The sequence below is a fragment of the Pituophis catenifer genome, unplaced genomic scaffold, assembly GCF_029215685.1.
Source record: "Pituophis catenifer annectens isolate HBS135680 unplaced genomic scaffold, rPitCat1.0.hap2 SCAF_2, whole genome shotgun sequence".
Classification (NCBI taxonomy): domain Eukaryota; kingdom Metazoa; phylum Chordata; class Lepidosauria; order Squamata; family Colubridae; genus Pituophis; species Pituophis catenifer.
This window is the reverse complement of record NW_027256882.1, coordinates 295419740-295438758: the sequence shown is the minus strand read 5'-3', so window position 1 is coordinate 295438758 and position 19019 is coordinate 295419740. Positions and strand designations below refer to the sequence as shown.

Sequence of the window (19019 nt, the reverse complement as noted above, 5' to 3'; positions counted from 1 at the left end):
CGACAGATCCCACCTCTTCCCCGCCCCCCATTCTGCCCCAGCCCTCCCTGCGTGTCCTCAGATTTTAATGATTGGGTTTTAATTTATTCATGTTTTAATGAGGTGTTTCTCAGCCTGTGCAATTGAAGCGGGATGGACTTCAACTCCCAGAATTCCCCAGCCATGCCGATTAAAACTACAGAAGTTGAGAAGCACTGTTCTAATATATATATAGGTATAGATACACTTTTATGACTGTAAGCCACCCAGAGTTACCCACTGGTAAGATAAGATGGGGGGGGCAATATTTATTTGTTTGCTTGTTTGTTTGAAAACAAACAAATAAATACATGGCAAATGTTTGCAGGTGCTTAGCCTTAAATCCCAGTCTTAAGTGTCTCCCAAGGAAACCTCCACTTAAAGAGACTGGCTGCTCTGATATACATTTCGGACAATGGAAGAAATAAATAAGCTACGGTTAGTTCTCAACTAACAGCCATTCATTTATAGTGACCCTCCTTCCTCTCTGACCGCACGCAGTCTGTGTTAGCAGGGGGACAGAGGTCGACCCCGAGGCGCCTTGTTTGTGGGGTGCCGCAAGGGTCGGTCCTCTCGTCCCTCCTGTTCAACATTTTTGTGAAGCCGCTGGGTGAGATCATCCGTGAAGGTGAAGTTCCATCAGTACGTTGATGATACTCAGCTGTACATCTCCACCCCGGACCACCCCAATGATGCCCTTGACGTGATGTCCCGGTGCCTGGAGGCCGCGCGGGCCTGGATGGGGAGAAACAGGCTCAGACTCAACCCCTCCAAGACCGAGTGGCTGTGGTTTCTGGCATCCCAGTATAGCCAGCTGGTTCCATCGTTGACTATTGGGGGTGAGATCTTGTCCCCCTCAGAGAGGGCTCGCAACTTGGGTGTCCTCCTGGATGCACGGCTGTCTCTTGAAGATCATGTGACGGCTATGACCAGGGGGGCTTTTTATCAGGTTCGCCTGATTCACCAGTTGTGTCCCTTTCTGGATCGGGACTCCTTGCGCACAGTCACTCGTCACTTCCCGCCTGGACTACTGTAATGCTCTCTACATGGGGCTCCCCTTGAAGAGCACTCGGAGGCTCCAACTGGTCCAGAATGTGGCCGCGCGGGTGATTATGGGAACGACACGGCGCACCCATGTAACACCTCTCCTGCGCGAGCTGCACTGGCTCCCGGTGGTCTTCCGGGTGCGATTCAAGGTGTTGGTTATCATCTTTAAAGCGCTCCATGGCTTAGGACCTGGGTACTTACGAGATCGCCTTCTGCTACCGACAGCCTCCCACCGGCCAATACGCTCCCACAGAGAGGGCCTCCTCAGGGTGCCATCAGTCAAACAATGTCGACTGGCGACCCCCAAGGGGAGAGCCTTCTCTGTGAGGGCAACTGCCCTCTGGAATGAATTGCCCCCGGAGATACGGATGATTCCTGACCTATGCGCCTTTCGCCATGCCCTCAAGACGTTATTGTTCCAACAAGCTGGGTTGGCCTAAACATGAATTTTAATGGTTGTCTTAGTTTTTTTTAATAATATTGGGGCCAAATTATTTAATATATTTTAAATTGTTTTTAAATTTTATGTATATGTGTGTTTTATTGCTGGCTGTGCACTGCCCTGAGTCCCTCGGGAGAAGGGCGGTATAAAAATTTAAATAATAAATAAAAAAACCCTTCAAAGTTATAACAACAACAGTGAAAAAAATGACTTAGATGACGAACAAATGCATTTAACAGTTTTTTGTTCAGTCCCATTTAAGCTAACTTCTGAAGGACAGGGAGAGATACAGTACATCCCATGGCCCTGACACCACCAAGCCAACATTCTTGGCTTAGTGTCTATGGACATTCTCAGTCCTCCAAGTCATGGTTGTCCCAAAGGTGCTTTTTTTCCAAGAGGCAATTGGACTTTCTGGTTTTTCTTTGAAGACGTTTCGCTTCTCATCCAAGCAGCTTCTTCAATTCTGACTGGATGGTAGGGGATGGTAGGATTGATACTCCTTGCAGACAGCTGGTCCTTTGCATCCTTTCAGAGGGTCCCTGAGGCCACTTGGAAGTTTGTCTGTGTCCTCAGGGTCACCTGAGTGGTGGAAATGGCCTTTCAGCACTTCTTCTTTTTTTAATTTATGTTTATTCAACAGTTACATTTTTGAAATCTTAGTTACACTTTTACAGCTTTCCAATACTGGCATCTTTAGTAATATCCATTTTATCCTTCAGCCAATTGTATACATATGCATTTTGTTTGCCAGAGACTACTGGTAAAAAAATTAAAAAGTGGTTGGACGAAATGATTGAGCAAAAAACTGACATGAAACCAGAACTATTTTTGGGGGGGATTATAAAAGAAAAAATGAGTAAAGATATTCAATACCTCATGCTCCACATAATCACCGCCGTCAGAATTTCATTTGCCCAAATTGGAAACAACAGCATGCTCCATCAAACACGATGATTATAAAAAAGGTGCTGAATCAGATAAGTTAACGATGGAACTCAAAGACAGAGAGGAAACGGTTTATTACGAAACATGGAATAGGTGATATAATTGGCTGGAAAAGAAATCTAAAATCAATGTTTAGTGACTGCTAAGAGAAGATATTATAGTGAAAAGGCCATATTTAATGTGTAGTAGGTACGTATATAAAGTAGTGTTTATATGAATAGTGACCCTGAGGGCACAGATAAACCTCCAAGGGGCCTCAACAACCCTCTAAAAGGATGCAAATGACCAGCTGTCTGCAAGGAACTGTTGTGGCTCCGTTACCGGAGCCTGTGTCATCGGCAGGAGAGGACTCCGAGAGTGAAGGAGAGGAGTTGGCAAGGCCTCCCTCTCCAGGATCCTCCTCTCTGGCAATGCCTTTGGTGTCCGCCGAAGGGCAAGAGATAGGGCCAGGGCCAAGCACATCCACGCAGCCACAGGTGGACAGTGATGAGGGTAATGAGTCTTGGCTGGATCCATGCCAGCGTCGCAGAGATAAGTGCGCGCAACAGAAGAAAAGGCGTGCCCGAGATTAGGCTGAGTCACTGGACCACACCCCACAGGGTATAAAAGGGAGCGTGGTGGCCATTCAGATTCTGTGACGGACAAAACTAACTACTATCAAGTCACATTGCATCTTTGGAAACAACATTATCGGCCTTGGATTTATTTTACGAACTGGACAATTCTTGACTGTGGGTATTTTGTTTATTGAGTAAAAGTTCTTTGCAAGCAGCTACTGGGTTGCTGCCAAGCGTCTTATCGGAAGAATTGGTTGTCTGCCAGTATATTTAACCCCCGGCTGTCTGTTTGTGTGTGTGTGTGTGTGAGACGGGGACAGAACAGGAACATAAATCCTTCCATTCCCCACCATCCAGTCAGAGCTGAAGAAGCTTCTTGGACGAGGAGCAAAACGTCTTGAAAGAAAAACAATGAAGTCCAATTGACTCATGAAGAAAAGTACACCTTTGGCTTAGCAAAGGTGAAAGGAACTCTTACCAGGTTCTGGAGCATCTGGTTGCAATGCAGGGAAATCATTGTCAAAGACGAACGTGCTCTCGTAGTGAGGATTTACCTGCATGAGACAAATAGAGAGAGATTAATAAGGTATTAATTATATAACGAACTGTTGGATTCCAAGATTTTTCCTCCTTTTTGGATATGATCAAGGTCTCCGAGGTAGTCCTCGACATACAACCTTTCATTTACTGACTGTTACTTACAATGGCACTGAAAAAAGGACCAGTTTTCACCCAATCATTGCAGCATCCTTGGGTTCAGACGCTTGGCAGCTGACTCATATTAATGACGGGTTTACAATGTCCCGGGGGTCACGTGATCCCCTTTTGTGACCTCTTTCTTAAGCAAAATCTTTCTTAATTTTTTTTTCTTTTTACGCTGTTAGAATTTTTTATTCGTTTATCGAAGTACAAAATGCAAAAGGAAAAATAGTAGTGGAAAACTAAGAAAATAAAAGAGATATCGTGTAAAGGGAAAAAAGGAAAGAAAAAGGCACAGACTTCCGACTCTCTTTAACACAGTAGAAAATAACACAATGACTAACCACAACTTTTTGCTTTTACACAACCGTATATACAAGCCATTTCTATAACAATAAGCCTGTCTAGTTAACAAAAACAAAATCAAAGTTTCATTATTATTTTTTTCATTGGCAAGCACAAAATCCGGAAGCAATTTCAGAATAAGAACAAAGTTAGATATATTCTCTTCTTTGGATAAAAGTAAGCAAAGTAAAATCAAACACAATGGGGAAGCCAGATTCACTTAACAACCGTTTTCCTAACTTCACCAGTGCAGTGATTCACTTAACACCGAGGGCCAGAAAGGTCGTAAAAATTGGGGGCAAAACTCACTTAACAATTTTGTTTAGCAACTGAAATTTTGGGCTCAAATGTGGTCGTTAGGCCGAGGACTGCCTATATTTTCCTTCTGCTGGAAAAAATATGTTAGGGACAAAAGTGAAGAAACGTACTGACATCCGAGGAAGCCAGCATGGGGTACAGAAAAGAGCTACACTGACTGCAAAATCGAAGGTGAAGCTATGTTTATTTTAGATTTTGAGAGAATGTGTTGTTCCCAGCCGCAAGTTATCCAAAGAGGAGCTCAGAGAATGTGGTGGAGCCGAGAATGATGGAAGGAGGAGGAGGAGGAGAAAAAGAAGAAGGAGAAGGAGAAGGAGAAGGAGAAGAGGAAGAGGAAGAAGAAGAAAAGAAGAAGAAGAGGAGGAGGAAAAAGAAGACAACAAGAAGAAGAAGAGGAAGAAGAAAAAGAATTATTCTTTATTTATTTATTTTTTTAATTTGATTTATATGCCGCCCTTCTCCGAAGACTCAGGGCGGCTTACAATGTGCTCAGCAATAGCCTTCATCCTTTTGTATATTTATACAAAGTCAGCTTATTGCCCCCACAAACTGGGTCCTCATTTCACCTACTTTATTGGCCAAGTGTGATTGGGCACACAAGGAATTTGTCTTTGGTGCATAAGCTCCCAGTGTACATAAAGAAAAAATAAAAATATATCTGTCAAGAATCATAAGATACAACACTTAGTGGTAGTCATAGGATACTAATAAGCAATCAAATCATACTAGGAAACAATAAAAATATAAATTGTAAAGATACAAGCAACATGGTCATAGTCGTAAGTGGGAAGTGATAGATACTAGGAAGGACGAGAAGAAGAATAGTAATACAGTCTTAGTAATAGTTTGACACTGTTGTGGGAATTATTTGTTTAGCAGAATGATAGCATGTGGGGGAAAAAAACTCTCCTTGTGTCTAATTGTTCTGGTGTGCAGTGCCCTATAATGTTGTTTTGAGGGTAGGAGTTGCAACAGTTTATGTCCAGGATGTGAGGGGTCTGTAGATATTTTCCCAGCCTTGCCTGACTGAATTCTGGATTTCTACAGTCTTCAGGTCAGGCCAAAATTGCTCAGCCGATACTTCTCAGCTTCAATGGGATAACTTCTCTCTCTCGTTCTCAAGAAAGTACCAACGTGCATGGCAGAACCATCATCGTACAGATGTGGTTTGGGTGGGCTGGCTTAGAAACCAGGTGTCAGCACTTCAAGCTGCATTTACTCTAGTGCTGACATAAGAAGGAGAAGCGGAGGCGTCTGGAAAGGGACGTTTGACTTTTCACCTACTTATTTTCTCTGGAGATAATATCCCCTAGGAGATGGATGGGAGGGGGGAAATTCCTTTGAGCTGGAGCAGTAGATTAGGGGTAGAGTGATTTGGAAGATGGCCAATGAGTGCAGAGGAGTGGGGAAAGGAATAGGAGGGTTTTGGGTCAGGAAGTCAGTGTTGGCTACGATGGAGTCGGAGTTAGAATGTCGTGCTTAATAAATGGAAGTTTTCATCAAAGACTTTGTTTGAAATGCAATTTATTTGAGACGACCTCGAAACTTGACACCAGGAAGCTATGAGTTCCAGTTCTGTTTTAGGCACGAAAGGCAGCTGAGTGACTTTGGACCAATCCCTCCCTTCCAATCCAACCCACCTCACAGGGCGGGGACAGATTATGGAACTATGGGGCTGGACAAGAAGACCTCCAAGGTCTCCGCCAGTTTTATAATTCCACGATTCTATTCGATATGTTCACCACCTCCAGTTATTTATCGAATAATAAACACGGGATAAAAATCTACCTAACAGATCGAATACAAGCTCCGAAATCCTTCAGGGGGCTACTCAGGTGCCAGGATTGGGTCCTCCAAGGAAGGAAGCCCCAGAAGGAGAAAGGGGCAAGCAAACTCCGGGCACAAAATCGAGGGTTGGGGTGAGGAGGGAGCAGAGACCTGGACCCTACGGCCTCTGTTCCCCAGGCTGCCCACCTTGCCGTTTGCCCGCGTGGCCCCAGGACACAAAGGGTTGGCCGGGTCGTGGCGTGGGGGGTCCTCCTCGGGGGGCTTCTCCACCTGCCCTTGCCAGGGGCGCCGCATGCGGTGGGCAGAGACCAGCACCCAGTCCTCCCGCAGAGGGTTGTAGCGCAGGTGTTGGTGCTCTGCGGAAGAGATGCGGGTGGTGAGGCTGGAAGGGGTCCCACCAGGTGATCAAGGGGAAAATGCTCCTCCCCAGCAACAGGCCCCACCCACCCAGAATGCCCTGCCCCCCCCAAGAACCTCTGGGCTAGTCCAGCCCCCCCCCAGCAATAAGCACCACCCCTCTGGGTTAGCCACGCCTCCACAGAAACAAGCCCCGCCCCTTCACCCAAGCAAGACACCCCCCCCATCCGCATAGGAATACCCTGCCCACAGGAAGACCCCACTCCAATGGGCCAGCCCCTCCTCTCCAGCAACAGGCCACGCCCCTCCATGATAGCTCCTCCTCACAAGCAACAGGCCCCGCCCCTTCAGGATAGCCCCGCCTCTGCAGCAATAGACTCCTCCCCTCCAGAATAGCCCCTCCTCCTCGTCAGCAACGGGGCCCATCCTCTGAAGAACCAGATCCACTCGCTCCGCCCTCTCCACCAGAAAGCCCCGCCCCTCCCGTACAGGCTCCGCCCCTTTGCCAAGAAGGCCCGCCTCTTCCCTGTCCAAGGCAGCGGCGGCTCCCTAGCAAGAGACCAAGCCCCTTCCTCGGTCTCCTCCCCCTCCTGCTCCTCCACCTATCAACAGGCTCCCCTTTCATGGGAAGCCCCTCCCCCGCCTGCTCGCTTGAGAAAGAGCCCCCCCCCTCGCAGGCGGGGGGAGGGGCGGCGTTGGTTACCGCTGGGCTGGAACTTGGCAGCGGCCTCCATGCCTTCCGCCTTCCCGCGATCATGTGACCGGCGCCACGTGATCTTGAGGGAGGGAGGGGGGAGTCGACGGAGGAAGCGCGAGGTCACCGCCTCGCGCGCGATTGGCGGCCCGGCGTGACGTAAGCAGCGCGTGGCGGGGGGCGCAGCCGACCGCCGGCGGCGCCCGCGCTCATTGGCTCCGCCGGTGGACGCCAGGGCGGCGATTGGCCAGCACCCCGCGCGGCGTGTCCTTGGCCCGCCCACCCCACCCCTGAGGCGGGCGGCCTTGGCCTTGTCTCGCGTCCCCTCAGCGGCGGCTTCGGCGGGAGAGGCGAGAGAAGAGGCGGGAGGATGCGGTGGCTCCCCGGGCCGGGCTCTGGGTGGGCCGGTCGGGGCCTGCGGTTGGGGCTGGCGGTGGCGGCGGCGGCGCTGCTGATCCAGGCGCTGCGCGGATGGGCCTCCTCGCGGCGCTTCGAGTTCGAGCCTGAGGAGATCGCGCGCCTGGCCAAGCACCACGCCGGTCAGTGCGGGGGAATCGGGGGGTGGACTCCGGCGACCATGGTGCTCAGCGGGGCCCTGAGCAGGGATAGCAGGTGGACTCCAATGTCCATGGTGCTCAGCGGGGCTCGGAGGAAGGAGTGCAGGTGGACTCCAGTGTCCATGGTGCTCAGTGGAGCCCTGGGTTGGGGGGTGCAGGTGGAGTCCAATGTCCATGCTGCTCTGCAGAGCCCAGGGGAGGGGGAGAGGGCAAACTCCAATGTCCAAGGTGCTCAGCGAGGTTCTGAGGAGAGCGTGTGGGTGGACTCCAGGCCCCATGGTGCGCAGCGTAGCCTTGGAAGGGGGTGCAGGTGGACTCCAATGTCCATGGTGGTCTGCAGTGCCCTGGGGAAGGGGAGCGGACGAACTCCAGTGTCCATGGTGCTCTGCGGGGCTCTGAGGAGGGGGTGCTAGTGGACTCCAGTTCCTATGGTGCTCTGCGAAGCCCTGGGGAGGGGGTGCAGGTGGACTCCAATGTACATGGTGTTCAGTGGGGCTCGGAGGAGGGAGTGCAGGTGGACTCCAGTCCCCATGGTGCTCAGCGTAGCCTTGGAAGGGGGTGCAGATGGACTCCAATGTCCATGGTGCTCTGCAGTGCCCTGGGGAGGGGGAGCGGACGAACTCCAGTGTCCATGGTGCTCAGCGGGGCTCTGAGGAGGGGGTGCGGGTGGACTGCAATCCCCATGGTGCTCTGCATAGTCCTGGGGAGGGGGTGCAGGTGGACTCCAATGTCCATGGTGCTCAGCGGGGCTCGGAGGAGGGAGTGCAGGTGGACTTCAATGTCCATGGTGCTCTGCAGTGCTCTGGGGAGGGGGAGCGGACGAACTCCAATGTCCAAGGTGCTCAGCGGGGCTCTGAGGAGGGGGTGCAGGTGGACTCCAGTCCCCATGGTGCTCGTCCGGCCTCAAGCACCTCTCCTCTCTCCCCCCCCCCCTCCTTGCAGGCCTGGACCACGAGCTGGCCTTCGCCAAGATCATCGTGGAGCTGCGGCGGAAGCACCCGGGGCACGTGCTGCCGGACGAGGACCTGCGCTGGGTGTTCGTCAACGCCGGCGGCTGGATGGGCTCCATGTGCCTCCTGCACGCCTCCCTCTCGGAGTACGTGCTGCTCTTCGGCACCGCCGTCGACACCGGCGGCCACTCAGGTGAGCCCCCTCGCCTCCAGGCCAGCCGGAACCCCAAGATCCGTTATTTAGGGGTTTTCTTACCGGTATAATACACCGAGTCCTCCACTTACAACAGTTCGCAAGTAGAACAGAATAGAATCTGGAAGGGACCTTGGAGGTCTTCTAGTCCAGCCCCCTGCTCAAGCAGGAGAACCTGTACCATTTCAGACAAGTGGATGTCCAGTCTCTTCTTAGAAACCTCCGGTACACCGCAAAAAGAGACTGATGACCAGTTTTCACACTTACGACCGTTGTAAGCACCCCCGGGGTCACGTGATCAAAACTCAGAGGCTTGGCAACTGACTCATATTTATGACGGTTGCAGCGTCCCAGGGTCACGTGATCCCCTTTTGTGACCTTCTGACAAGCAAAATCCATGGGGTAGCCGGATTCGCTTAACAACAGTTTGACTAACTTAACAGCTGTAGTGATTCATTTAACAACTGTGGCAAGAAGCATCGTAAAATGAAGCAAATTCACCTAATAAATGTTTCACTTAGCAACAGAAGTTTTGGACTCAACGGTGGTCGTACGTGGAGAACTACTTGTAATTGTATATTATTAATATATGTTGCTAAAGTACATTGTGAGAAGCATGAGTCCCACCCACCTTGTTCTGCATTAGTTGTGTATTAAGATTGATAGCAAATAGGTACTATTTTTACATAACGGTGAACATATCTTAATCTTAATTCTTCCTATTTTTCCCACAACAACTCTGAGGTGGACTGAGCTATGAGAATGACTGGCCCAAGGTCATCCAACTGGCTTTCATGCCTGAGGCAGGATTTGAACTCCCGATCTCCTAGTCTGGTGCTTTTACAACTAGACCAAACTGGCCTAGTAGACAGGATACAGAAATGTATCCCTATGTTTAAAGTCAAGCTCTCAGGTGCTAAACCAGAAAGTCATCCTAGCTTAACGAACTTCCTAGGACAAAGCCTCTTTGCCCATCAGTGCTTTTAAAACATTTAAGCTGTGTCGTTGACACTATGTCGTTTTTGAACTGATCGTGCTCTCTATAAAATTAAATAGGGACAGCTAGAACTTGGAAGCTAGCCTGCTCAGTAGAGCAAGACCATCAGCCAACTGCAAAATGCAGTTTCCCTTTCTGGAAAGTAAGCTGCCTTGGGTTGCATCCCACGTATGCTTCCAATGCTCATTTATAATTCTTGCATCTAGACTGGTTTGGCTTTTTTGGCAGCTGCTGCACATGGCTGGCTCATATCTAAATGGTTGTCCACTAGGACTCCAAGATCCCTCTCACAGTTACTGCTATTAGCAAGGGACCACATATACTGTACCTGAGCATTTTATTTTTCTTGCCTAAATGTAGAACCTTGCTTTTTTCTCCTTTGAATTTCATTTTGTTAAATAACGCCCAATGTTCAAGTCTGTCGAGATCCATCTGTATCTTGAGCCGATCTTCTGGAGTGTTGGCTATTCCTGCCAGCTTGGTGTCCTCTGCAAATTTGATGAGTTCCCCATCTATCCCCTCGTCCAAGTCATTGATGAAGATGTTGAAGAGCCCTGGGCCTAAAACAGAGCCCTGGGATTCCCCACTGCATACTTCCCTCCATGTAGATGCAGTTCCATTGAGGACTACGCGTTGAGTGCGGTTGGTCAGCCAGTTATGAATCCATCTGGTGGCGATGCTGTCTGACCCACATTTTTTTAGTAGATTGTGGTCTACTTTGTCAGGTTGCTCTTGTAATTTCTATTGCAGTGTTTTTCAACCTTGGTAACTTTTAAGATGGCTTGGCCTTTGCATCTTAAAGTTCACAAGACTGAAAAACACTGGCTTATGCAGTGTTAAACGGGTGGTCGATGACTGCAAGAAAAAAGGCGGAAGCTGTTAGAAACTCTTCTTGGCCACTTTGCCTGTACCTGTATCTGGGACTAGCGTCTGGATGTTCTTTCTCCCCACGGCAGGTCGCTATTGGGCTGACATTTACGACACGGTCATCTCAGGGACCTTCCGGCAATGGAAAGAGGGAACGACTAAAAGTGAGATTTATTATCCAGGTGAGTTGCAGATTCCTCACCTGGAGGCTGGCATGAGAACGGGAACCCCATGTTGAGATTCCAACTGCTGCCTGTTTGCCTCCTGCAGGAGACACCATTGTCCACAGTTCCGGAGAGGTCACCTCCGTGCAGTGGAGCGCCGGCACATGGATGGTCGAGTATGGCCGAGGCTTCATCCCCTCCACCCTGACCTTTGCCCTTGCTGACACGATCTTCAGCACTCAGGACTTCCTCACCCTCTTCTACACCCTCCGGGTTTATGCCAAGGCCCTGGTCTTGGAGGCTAACACGTACTTCAGCAGCACGAGTCAGTGAGTCTGCCCCCCCACCCCAAGCTGATAAAAGGGTCGCCCCCTTCCCTCCCATCTCGTGTGCTAGCAAACCTGGTGCGGCTCCCGGCCTTGCACAGTTGGGTGCATCGCACATGTGTCAGGAAGCAGAGGTGGGTCCACGTCCTCCTCAGTTGCCCATCCATGGATACCTGAATGTCCAGCTGTAAATAGGTATCCATGCTGCTCACAAGGTGAAGATTCAGTCTCTCGTGGAGACCGGATATTCAGAGTATTTGGGAGCCACGCAGAGAAAGAAAAAAAAGAAAGTCCCGTGTGCTTTATGGAAGGAGTGGTGCCCACGTGCAGTGGCATCGGTGTACAATTGACCCAAATAATGCCATTTGCATGGTGGCATGTATCTTGTCATGGTGGCATTTGCCAGGAAAGAGACGTTGCATCCTCCTTGCATGCTTTGAGTAGAGATACCTCCTACAACATTGTCACCAAGCTCCCTTGGTCCTTCTCTGCTTTGTTCCAAACGGGCCTCTTGATCCCCACAAATTCAATAGGCAGCTGAGAAACAACAGCAGAACTTTTTGGATTGAGCCCTTGAGAGTATACATTTGCACTACTGTTTAAGGCAGACAAATACTTCCGGGCACTTCCTTTTCCTTCCTTCCTTCCTCACTTCAATTTCTCAGATGGTAAACGGGTAATTTGGTTGAGCAATATCTGCATTCACAGGTTGGAAAACACCCATGCAGACTGGTGTTTTGACTGGGCTTCTGGAAAGTTCTTTCCGGCAGACTCGCGTTGTTCCCCTTGGGATCTCTGTGTGTGGATCTTCCACGACTCTTATCTTGCTTCTCACCTGGAAAAATAGTTTGGAATTCCAGTTGTGTTTTCCTTGGGTCTTTCGTGAACCTTTTTCCTCTCACCACAAATCAGCCAGCTGATTGTCCTTTATGGGCAATCAATTCATCCTTCCTTACCTGCTTGCAACACCCAATTTCAGCTAATTTCCTCGTCTGTTTTAGGTCTTCCAAATCATTTCAAAGGAGACGGAGGGGAGAGGTATTTTCCCGTTCCTATCATATTCTCCTCCTCCCATCCTAGAAATAGAAAAAAAACAACTCTCAATGGCTTGGTGATTATTATCCACACATACCTCATCCATTTCAGACTAGACGCATTTGGAGCTAAATCTAGCCTCTTCCAGGTAGTAGGCTGGGCTGGTTAGCTCCCTTGTGGAATTTGCACGTTTCTATCCCCCCTCTTCTCCGTCCATGGCCCAGTGAACCACCTCATACAAAACAGAGCTTGTGGTTTTGAAGAGATGCTATTATAATTAAGCAGTAGCTGCTGTGTAGTAGGACAGTTAGCATTTTAGCTGCCTTTCGTGACTGGTTCTTCCTGTATGTCTTAATGCCTGGAGCACCAATAACCAAAATGTCTTTTGCAGCCCTTCTTTTCTCAAAAAAAAAAAAAAAATGGATTGTAGACATTTTCAAGATCTCATCCAGTTTGGTCCTGTAATAATGCAGAACCGCCATCCGTCACCCGAACCATGCGCCTTATTCTCTTGAGCTATGCACGTGTGTATGTGTGTGTGTATTTATATATATAGATAGATATATATATACCTCCTGTTGTTGATGTTATCTGGCTGAGAACCAGGCAGTCATGGAGGTTAAGTGACCTCTGGAAGAATGGGGCCAGGGATCCAGGGTGGCTGAATCTGCTTGACTCAAAAATGGACTGTCTAGAGTTGCAGAAATAGGCAAACCCTCAATGTTCAGGTTTTTGACCTGAAATTCAAGCAGTGGGACCAAACCCAGGATTGTTGATTCTCTAGAACAGAGGTCCCCAAACTTGGCAGCTTTAAGACTTGTGGACTTGAACTCCCAGAATTCTCCAGCCAGCTGGCTGGAGAATTCTGGGAGTTGAAGTGCACAAGTCTTAAAGTTGCCAAGTTTGGGGACCCCTGTTCTAAAACAAATCAAGGCACCTCTTCTTCCTTCTCTCAGAATATCCCAAAATTGCAACCATCAAAAAAAGGGGTGTCATTACTTAACAATGAAGTTCCTTTTCTTCGTACCCAGTATTATTAACCAGAAGATCCTGTTTCTGTAGCATGGAAATTAGGTTTATGGTATTGGTGGTCAGTTCTGGACTGTCCCTGGTTCCAGAACGCCCGAGAGAGAGATCCTCATCCTGAATGCTTCAGTCTTCTGAAAGAGTCCTCCATCTCCCTCAGAACGCTCTGGAGATTGCTAGATTGTCAAAACCTGGCTCAATTTTGGCCCAGACTGGCTCCAGTCTGGATCCTTCCTTTCTCCTCAGCTTAGTTTTGCCTAGATGGAAAGAGAGGCTCATCCCTTCTTGTGTGGTGTTGAAATCCTTTTCCCCCACCTCTTTTCATCATTTGGCTTTGTCCTTTTTTTTTCCCCTCCTTCTGAAAGGTGGGCGGAAGTTGATATGCGGAAAGTGCCAGTAGATGGCAATAATGGTTTGTCCTGGCCATCCCCAGTGTAGTTGGGGAGAGGGTCTTTGAGGGTCTCTGATCCCTCCTTGCAACAGCCGTGGGAAACCTGTTGAAGTACTGTTCAACTGACCCCCATGGCTGCTGCCTGGAGGGCTGGTATGGTCCAGTAGCCAGATTTGACGGCAAGTTGCATTGGCTGGAAAGTTTCCCCTACCCATGAGAGAGCCCAACCCCTTCCCTTCCCTCCCCCCCCGCCCCCCCAAAATAGGGGCATCCTTGGCAAATTTACAAATTTCTGCTTTTTTTTCCCCTCTGGGAGTTGAATATTACAGTCATAAGCGCACATTTCCCCCCCCCCCTTTCCTCCCACACTGAGCTCAAGCCGTCCTTTGTTCAGGTCAGATCAAAGGCAGTGACGCATTGCAGAAAGTTTGCCCGGCACCGAGGTCTCCCTCCGCGCCTCTCCTTCCGCCGGCCACTCTCTCTGAAGCCGTCCTTCAGTGAGGCTGGCAGCTAGCTGGCACAGACAGGCTAGAATTTGCAGTCCGTTGGAACCCTCGGTCAAATATATAAGCATGTCTCCAGTTTCTGTTTCTCGGTTACTGCAAACGTCTCATGTCTGATGTTCACGAACAAGTGTTTGAGAATCCGTGTGGGTGTGTGATTGTTATACTTTGACTAAAAAAAACAACAACCAATACAATGGACTGTGATTAAACCTGGCGCTTTGTGTGTCTCTATTTTTCTTCGTTGCTGGGCATGGTTGCAAAAATAGGCCCTTACGAACGACACCCTTTGTTCTGCCCCAGCTACGGATCCCAAAGAACGCAGCACACCCAAAATCCGCTCAAACCTAAATAAACCAGTCTTTTACAACAATGGCTGTTAGTTAACTTTCTTAACAGCCTACAAGAATTCAAAGAATAATAACTGAAAGCTTACTGTGGTTGGCAGAATGCCCAGAAGCAATTTGCAGGAAGCTGATAAGATAAGCAAGACAAGACACAAAGGTATGTGAACAAAGTTGTTCCCTGCAAATTGCTTCAGTCGGCGTTCCTCCTTAAATAGGCTAAGGGAGTGGCCAATTAGCCTTACTCTCGAGGAGACCTCCTCCTGAGGAGCCACTCCTGCCTTTTGGCAGCTCTGTGCGCCCGTGCATTGAGAAGAGGCTCCTCCTCTTCTTCCTCTTCACTTAAAGGAGCTTCTGGAGGTTCTGAAGGCCCTGGCTGAATCCCTGCCTCTGGCACCACATCTTCTCCAGCCTCCTCATTGTCCGACTCGAGTGCCAGCTGCACAGGCTGCTGGCGCAGCACCACACCAGCCTCCTCGCTGTCTGAATCAGCTACAATCTGCACAGGCTGCGTACGGTCTACAACACCCTTTTACACATTGGTTCTGTGTGAATTCCCTGCAGGGTTGGCCAGACTCTGGAGATTCAGGCACATTTGACCCTGATTACATATGCACAGGTAGTCCTTGACTTACAACAGTTGTTTTACTGACCATTCGAAGTGACGACATTAAAAATAGGGACTTATGGCTGCTTTTCACATGGCCGTTGCAGCATCCACCCCCCCCCAGTCATATGATCAAAATTCAAGCACTTGGGAATCGACTCCCTATTTGTGACGTTCCCAGTGTCCTGGGGCTCACGTGATCCCCTTTTGCGACCTCTTGACAAGCAAAATCAAGGGGGAAGGGGATTCACTGAACAACCGTGTTGCTAGTTTAAGAGCTGCAGCGATTCACTTAACAACGTTGGCAAGAAAGGTGATCAAGTGGGGCAAGACTCACTTAACAACTGTCCCGCTTAGCAAGAGAAATCGGTTGTCGTTGGTGAAGGACTCGCCGTATCGATATAATTTCCATCATTTGGACTCCTGCAGAAGCAAAGGTTACATCCATCTTCGAACTCTCGGCAGCAGAGACTTGGTGGGCTGCTTCATGGGTGACCCTCTGAAGGGGGGCTTACACCCCCAGTTTACAGTGAAGGCTTTGAAACAACCCAACAGAAGGAAATGCACTTTTCCCATCATGCTACACCAAGAAACGGCCAATCGTAAATCAGCGTAACCAGTAGAGTTGCAGGAGGGAGCCTTTGTGTTTGAGGGAATTCTGCCTGGGAAGACTCAGGCTACAGGAAGTCCTCGACTTAACGACCACAATTGGGCCCAAAGTTGCTGTTGCCTAGCAGAGACATCTGTCAAGTGGGTTTTGCCCCGTTTTATGACTTCTCGACACAATTAAGTGAATTACTGCAATTGTTAAGTTAGCCACACAATTGTTAAGTGAATCCAGCTTTCCCCATTGACTTGGCTAGTTCAAAAGGGGATCGCAGGACTCCAGGGCACTGCGATTGTCATAAATGTGAGTCAGAATGATAACTGAATTTGGATCACGTGACCCTCGTAAGTGTGAGAAACAATCGTAAGTCCTTTTTCATGCCGCTGTGACTTCGGCCAGTAAACGAATGGCTGCAAGTCAAGGACTGCCCTGTGTTGAGTCCTTATCGATTTCCCGAAATGCCATTTCCACTTTTTGACTTTCTTAAAACCCAGGAGGTTTGGCGCCAATCCGATTCCAGGAAGAATGTTTCCCCCCAGTTCTGAGACAGATGTGTTGCTTGTTCACCACCTGCGAAATGGTAAGAGGGCACCGAGGACCCCACCAACGTGAAGACGTTCCACAACCCCTCCTTTGGCCGGCCTTTACGTGGAAGTTAATTCTTACATCCTCAAAAAGAGACGGCTGGAACAAGACATGGGTGGAAACCGTCCCCTGCCCTAAAGAGAACCGGTTGGCCGTTTGGGCACAGTCGGTGGTTGGGGGGGGGGGATGTGAGAGCAAACGGGATGGAGATAGTTAAAAACAAAGCTTGTTCATACGGCAGTTGCTGGAATTGTTTAATGGGGTTTCTGAGCTTTTCAAGAACAAAAGTTGCTATCCTGCTCGTTTAGTTGCCTCCGGTGTAACCTGGGAGGAAAAGTTTGTTGAGGAATTCGCAGAGCAACCCTTGAGTAGCAAGGTTGTGCACATGAAAAGCGATTGAGAGTAGTTAGGAAATAACACAGCCAATACAGAGATACACTGAGTTGTGTTTACTTTCAGGAAATACTAATAAGGCACAGTCCAAATAACAGTCCAGGTCATTCACATATAAAGCAGTAGATGGTTAAACAACAGTCCAGGGATAATCCAATAACAAAGTCTTCTTACCAGTCATTGTAGTCATTCACATTAACAGTTGTTCTGGATTTGCAAACTAGCATACAGAGATATCAGAGAGCAAGAACAGCAAAGAGAAACCATGTTTCTAGCTCCCTCTTAAGGACATTGGCTACAGATCTAACCAATCGGGACATAGTATGCAATACAGCAGTCTTAAAGCTATAATGATAGTTTATATATTGCCAACCCAACAAGTTAGGTCAGTGATGGCTAACCTTTTGGCCATCGCGTGCCAGGAGGGGGGGGGGCGGGGGAGGGTTGCACACGCACGTGCCCACGTGCATGTGTGCGCAACCCCCTCCCCCTTCCCCCCCCCGCTCCTGGCACAATGGCCTGGTAGGCCCGTTTTTCTTTCTTACCTGGTTCCAGATCCTCTCTGTGTATCTGGGAAGGGCGAAAACAGCCTTTCCCACTCCCTTGGAGGCCCTACGGAGGCTGAAAGGGCCCATTTCCCAACTCTCGGTGGGACAGGAAGTGACATTTTTTGCTGTCCCCAGCCTCCAGAACCTCTCTAGGAGCCTCTCTAGGAGTCTGTAGGAGCCTCTCTAGGAGTCTCTGGAGGCTGGGGACAGGAAAAAAAGTCACTTCCTGTCCCACCGGGAGTCGGGAAATGGGCCCTTTCAGCCTCCGTAGGGCCTCCAAGGGAGTGGGAAAGGCTGTTTTCGCCCTTCCCAGATACACAGAGAGGATCTGGAGCCAGGTAAGAAAGAAAAACGGGCCTTCCCCACCCCGCCCCCAGGCCCTCCAGAGGCAGGAAACAGCCTGTTTCCCTACTTGTGGTGGGCCCAGAAGGCCCGAAAATCAGCTGGCCGGCGCACACATGCGCCCCAAAGCTGAGCTGGCGTGCCCAGGTGGCACGCGTGCCATAGGTTCGCCATCACGGAGTTAGGTAAAATCATTTCCTAACAAAGCTGTTATGCCCTTTCATGCCACAGTCGTGAAGCAAATCCATTGTTTGCCATGAGTTGGTTTTCTTCAGAAACGGAAGTAAACCCTGGTTTGCAGTAAGGACATCAAGCACATCCACCTGACTCTGGGGTGCTACAAATGGCCATAATAAATACAGGCTAGCCGAGGCTCAAGATGCAGTTGTGCCTAGGGAGGTGGAAGGCGGACTTTGGAAACTGGGTCATAAGTCCCAACTTGGAGGACTGCTATACCTCTGAATGGTCGCTAAGCGACCAGTCGTAAGTCCTGGACTGCCTGTAGCTAAAAATTCCGCCTTTCCGCTGCAAATTTTCCCTGCTGCTCTACTCCCAGTTGTTTCCAAAGCCCACCAGGGGGCAGCAGCCACCCACCTTTGCACAAATGGACCTTAACAGAGTTTAAGTTGTATTTTAACAGTTGGAAGGGGTCTTGGAGGTCATCTAGTCCAACCCACCTCCCCAAGCAGGAGACCTTACACCATTTCTGACAGATGGCCGTCCAGTCTCTTCTTAAAAGCCTCCAGGGATGAAGCTCCCACAACTTCCGAAGGCAACTTCTGTTCCATCGGTTGATGGTTCTCACTGTCAGAAAATTTCTCCCTATTTCCAGGTTGACTCTCCTTGATCAGCTTCCATCCATTATTCCTTCTCTGGACTTCAGGTGCTTTGGAGAATAGCTTGACCCCCTTCATCCTCTCTGTGGCAGCCCCTCAGATATTGGAAGACTGCTATCCTGTCTCCCCTGGTCCTTCTCTTCCCTAGACTAGCCATGCCCAGTTCCTGCAACCGTTCATTGTATGTTTTAGTCTCCAGTCCCCTAATCATCCTGGTTGCTCTTCTCTGCACTCTTTCTAGAGTCTCAACCTCTTTTTTATAGTGTGGTGACCAACACTGGATGCTGTACTCTAGGTGTGGTCTTACTAAGGCTTTCTAGAGTGGTATTAGTACCTCCTTTGATCTTGATTGTATCCCTCTGTTAATGCAATTTAGGATTGCATTGGCTTTTTTGGCTGCCGCCGCACACAGCTAACTCATATTTAAATGGTTGTCCACTAAGACTCCAAGATCCCTCTCACAGTCGCTGCTGGTAATCCTGGTTTTACCCAATTTATATGTGTGCTTTTAGTTTTTCTTACCTGTGTGTAAGAC

The 19019-nt window shown here is 49.2% G+C and overlaps 2 protein-coding genes across 3 annotated transcripts in view; one reads left to right on the top strand and one right to left on the bottom strand.

Moving 5' to 3' along the window:
• GALT (galactose-1-phosphate uridylyltransferase) overlaps positions 1–7269 on the bottom strand; it is a 29890-nt gene extending 22621 nt beyond the window's left edge. Inside the window, exons 1-3 of one of the 2 annotated variants that reach the window (XM_070938988.1) lie at positions 7223–7269; positions 6349–6518; positions 3491–3566 (exon numbers count right to left, since the gene is read on the bottom strand). In XM_070938988.1, the coding sequence (XP_070795089.1) occupies positions 3491–3566; positions 6349–6518; positions 7223–7253 (277 nt within the window). In that variant the 5' untranslated portion in view covers positions 7254–7269. Of the gene's footprint in view, positions 1–3490; positions 3567–6348; positions 6519–7008; positions 7067–7222 lie in introns of those variants that run through there. The other variant, XM_070938989.1, reaches the window with a different exon arrangement.
• SIGMAR1 (sigma non-opioid intracellular receptor 1) lies at positions 7252–14438 on the top strand. The gene is given in 7 exon segments (XM_070938990.1): positions 7252–7302; positions 7304–7487; positions 7490–7552; positions 7555–7752; positions 8713–8913; positions 10867–10959; positions 11048–14438. Coding segments are annotated over 7 exon segments (1017 nt in total). The 3' UTR covers positions 11275–14438.
• The last annotated feature ends 4581 nt before the right edge of the window (positions 14439–19019 follow it).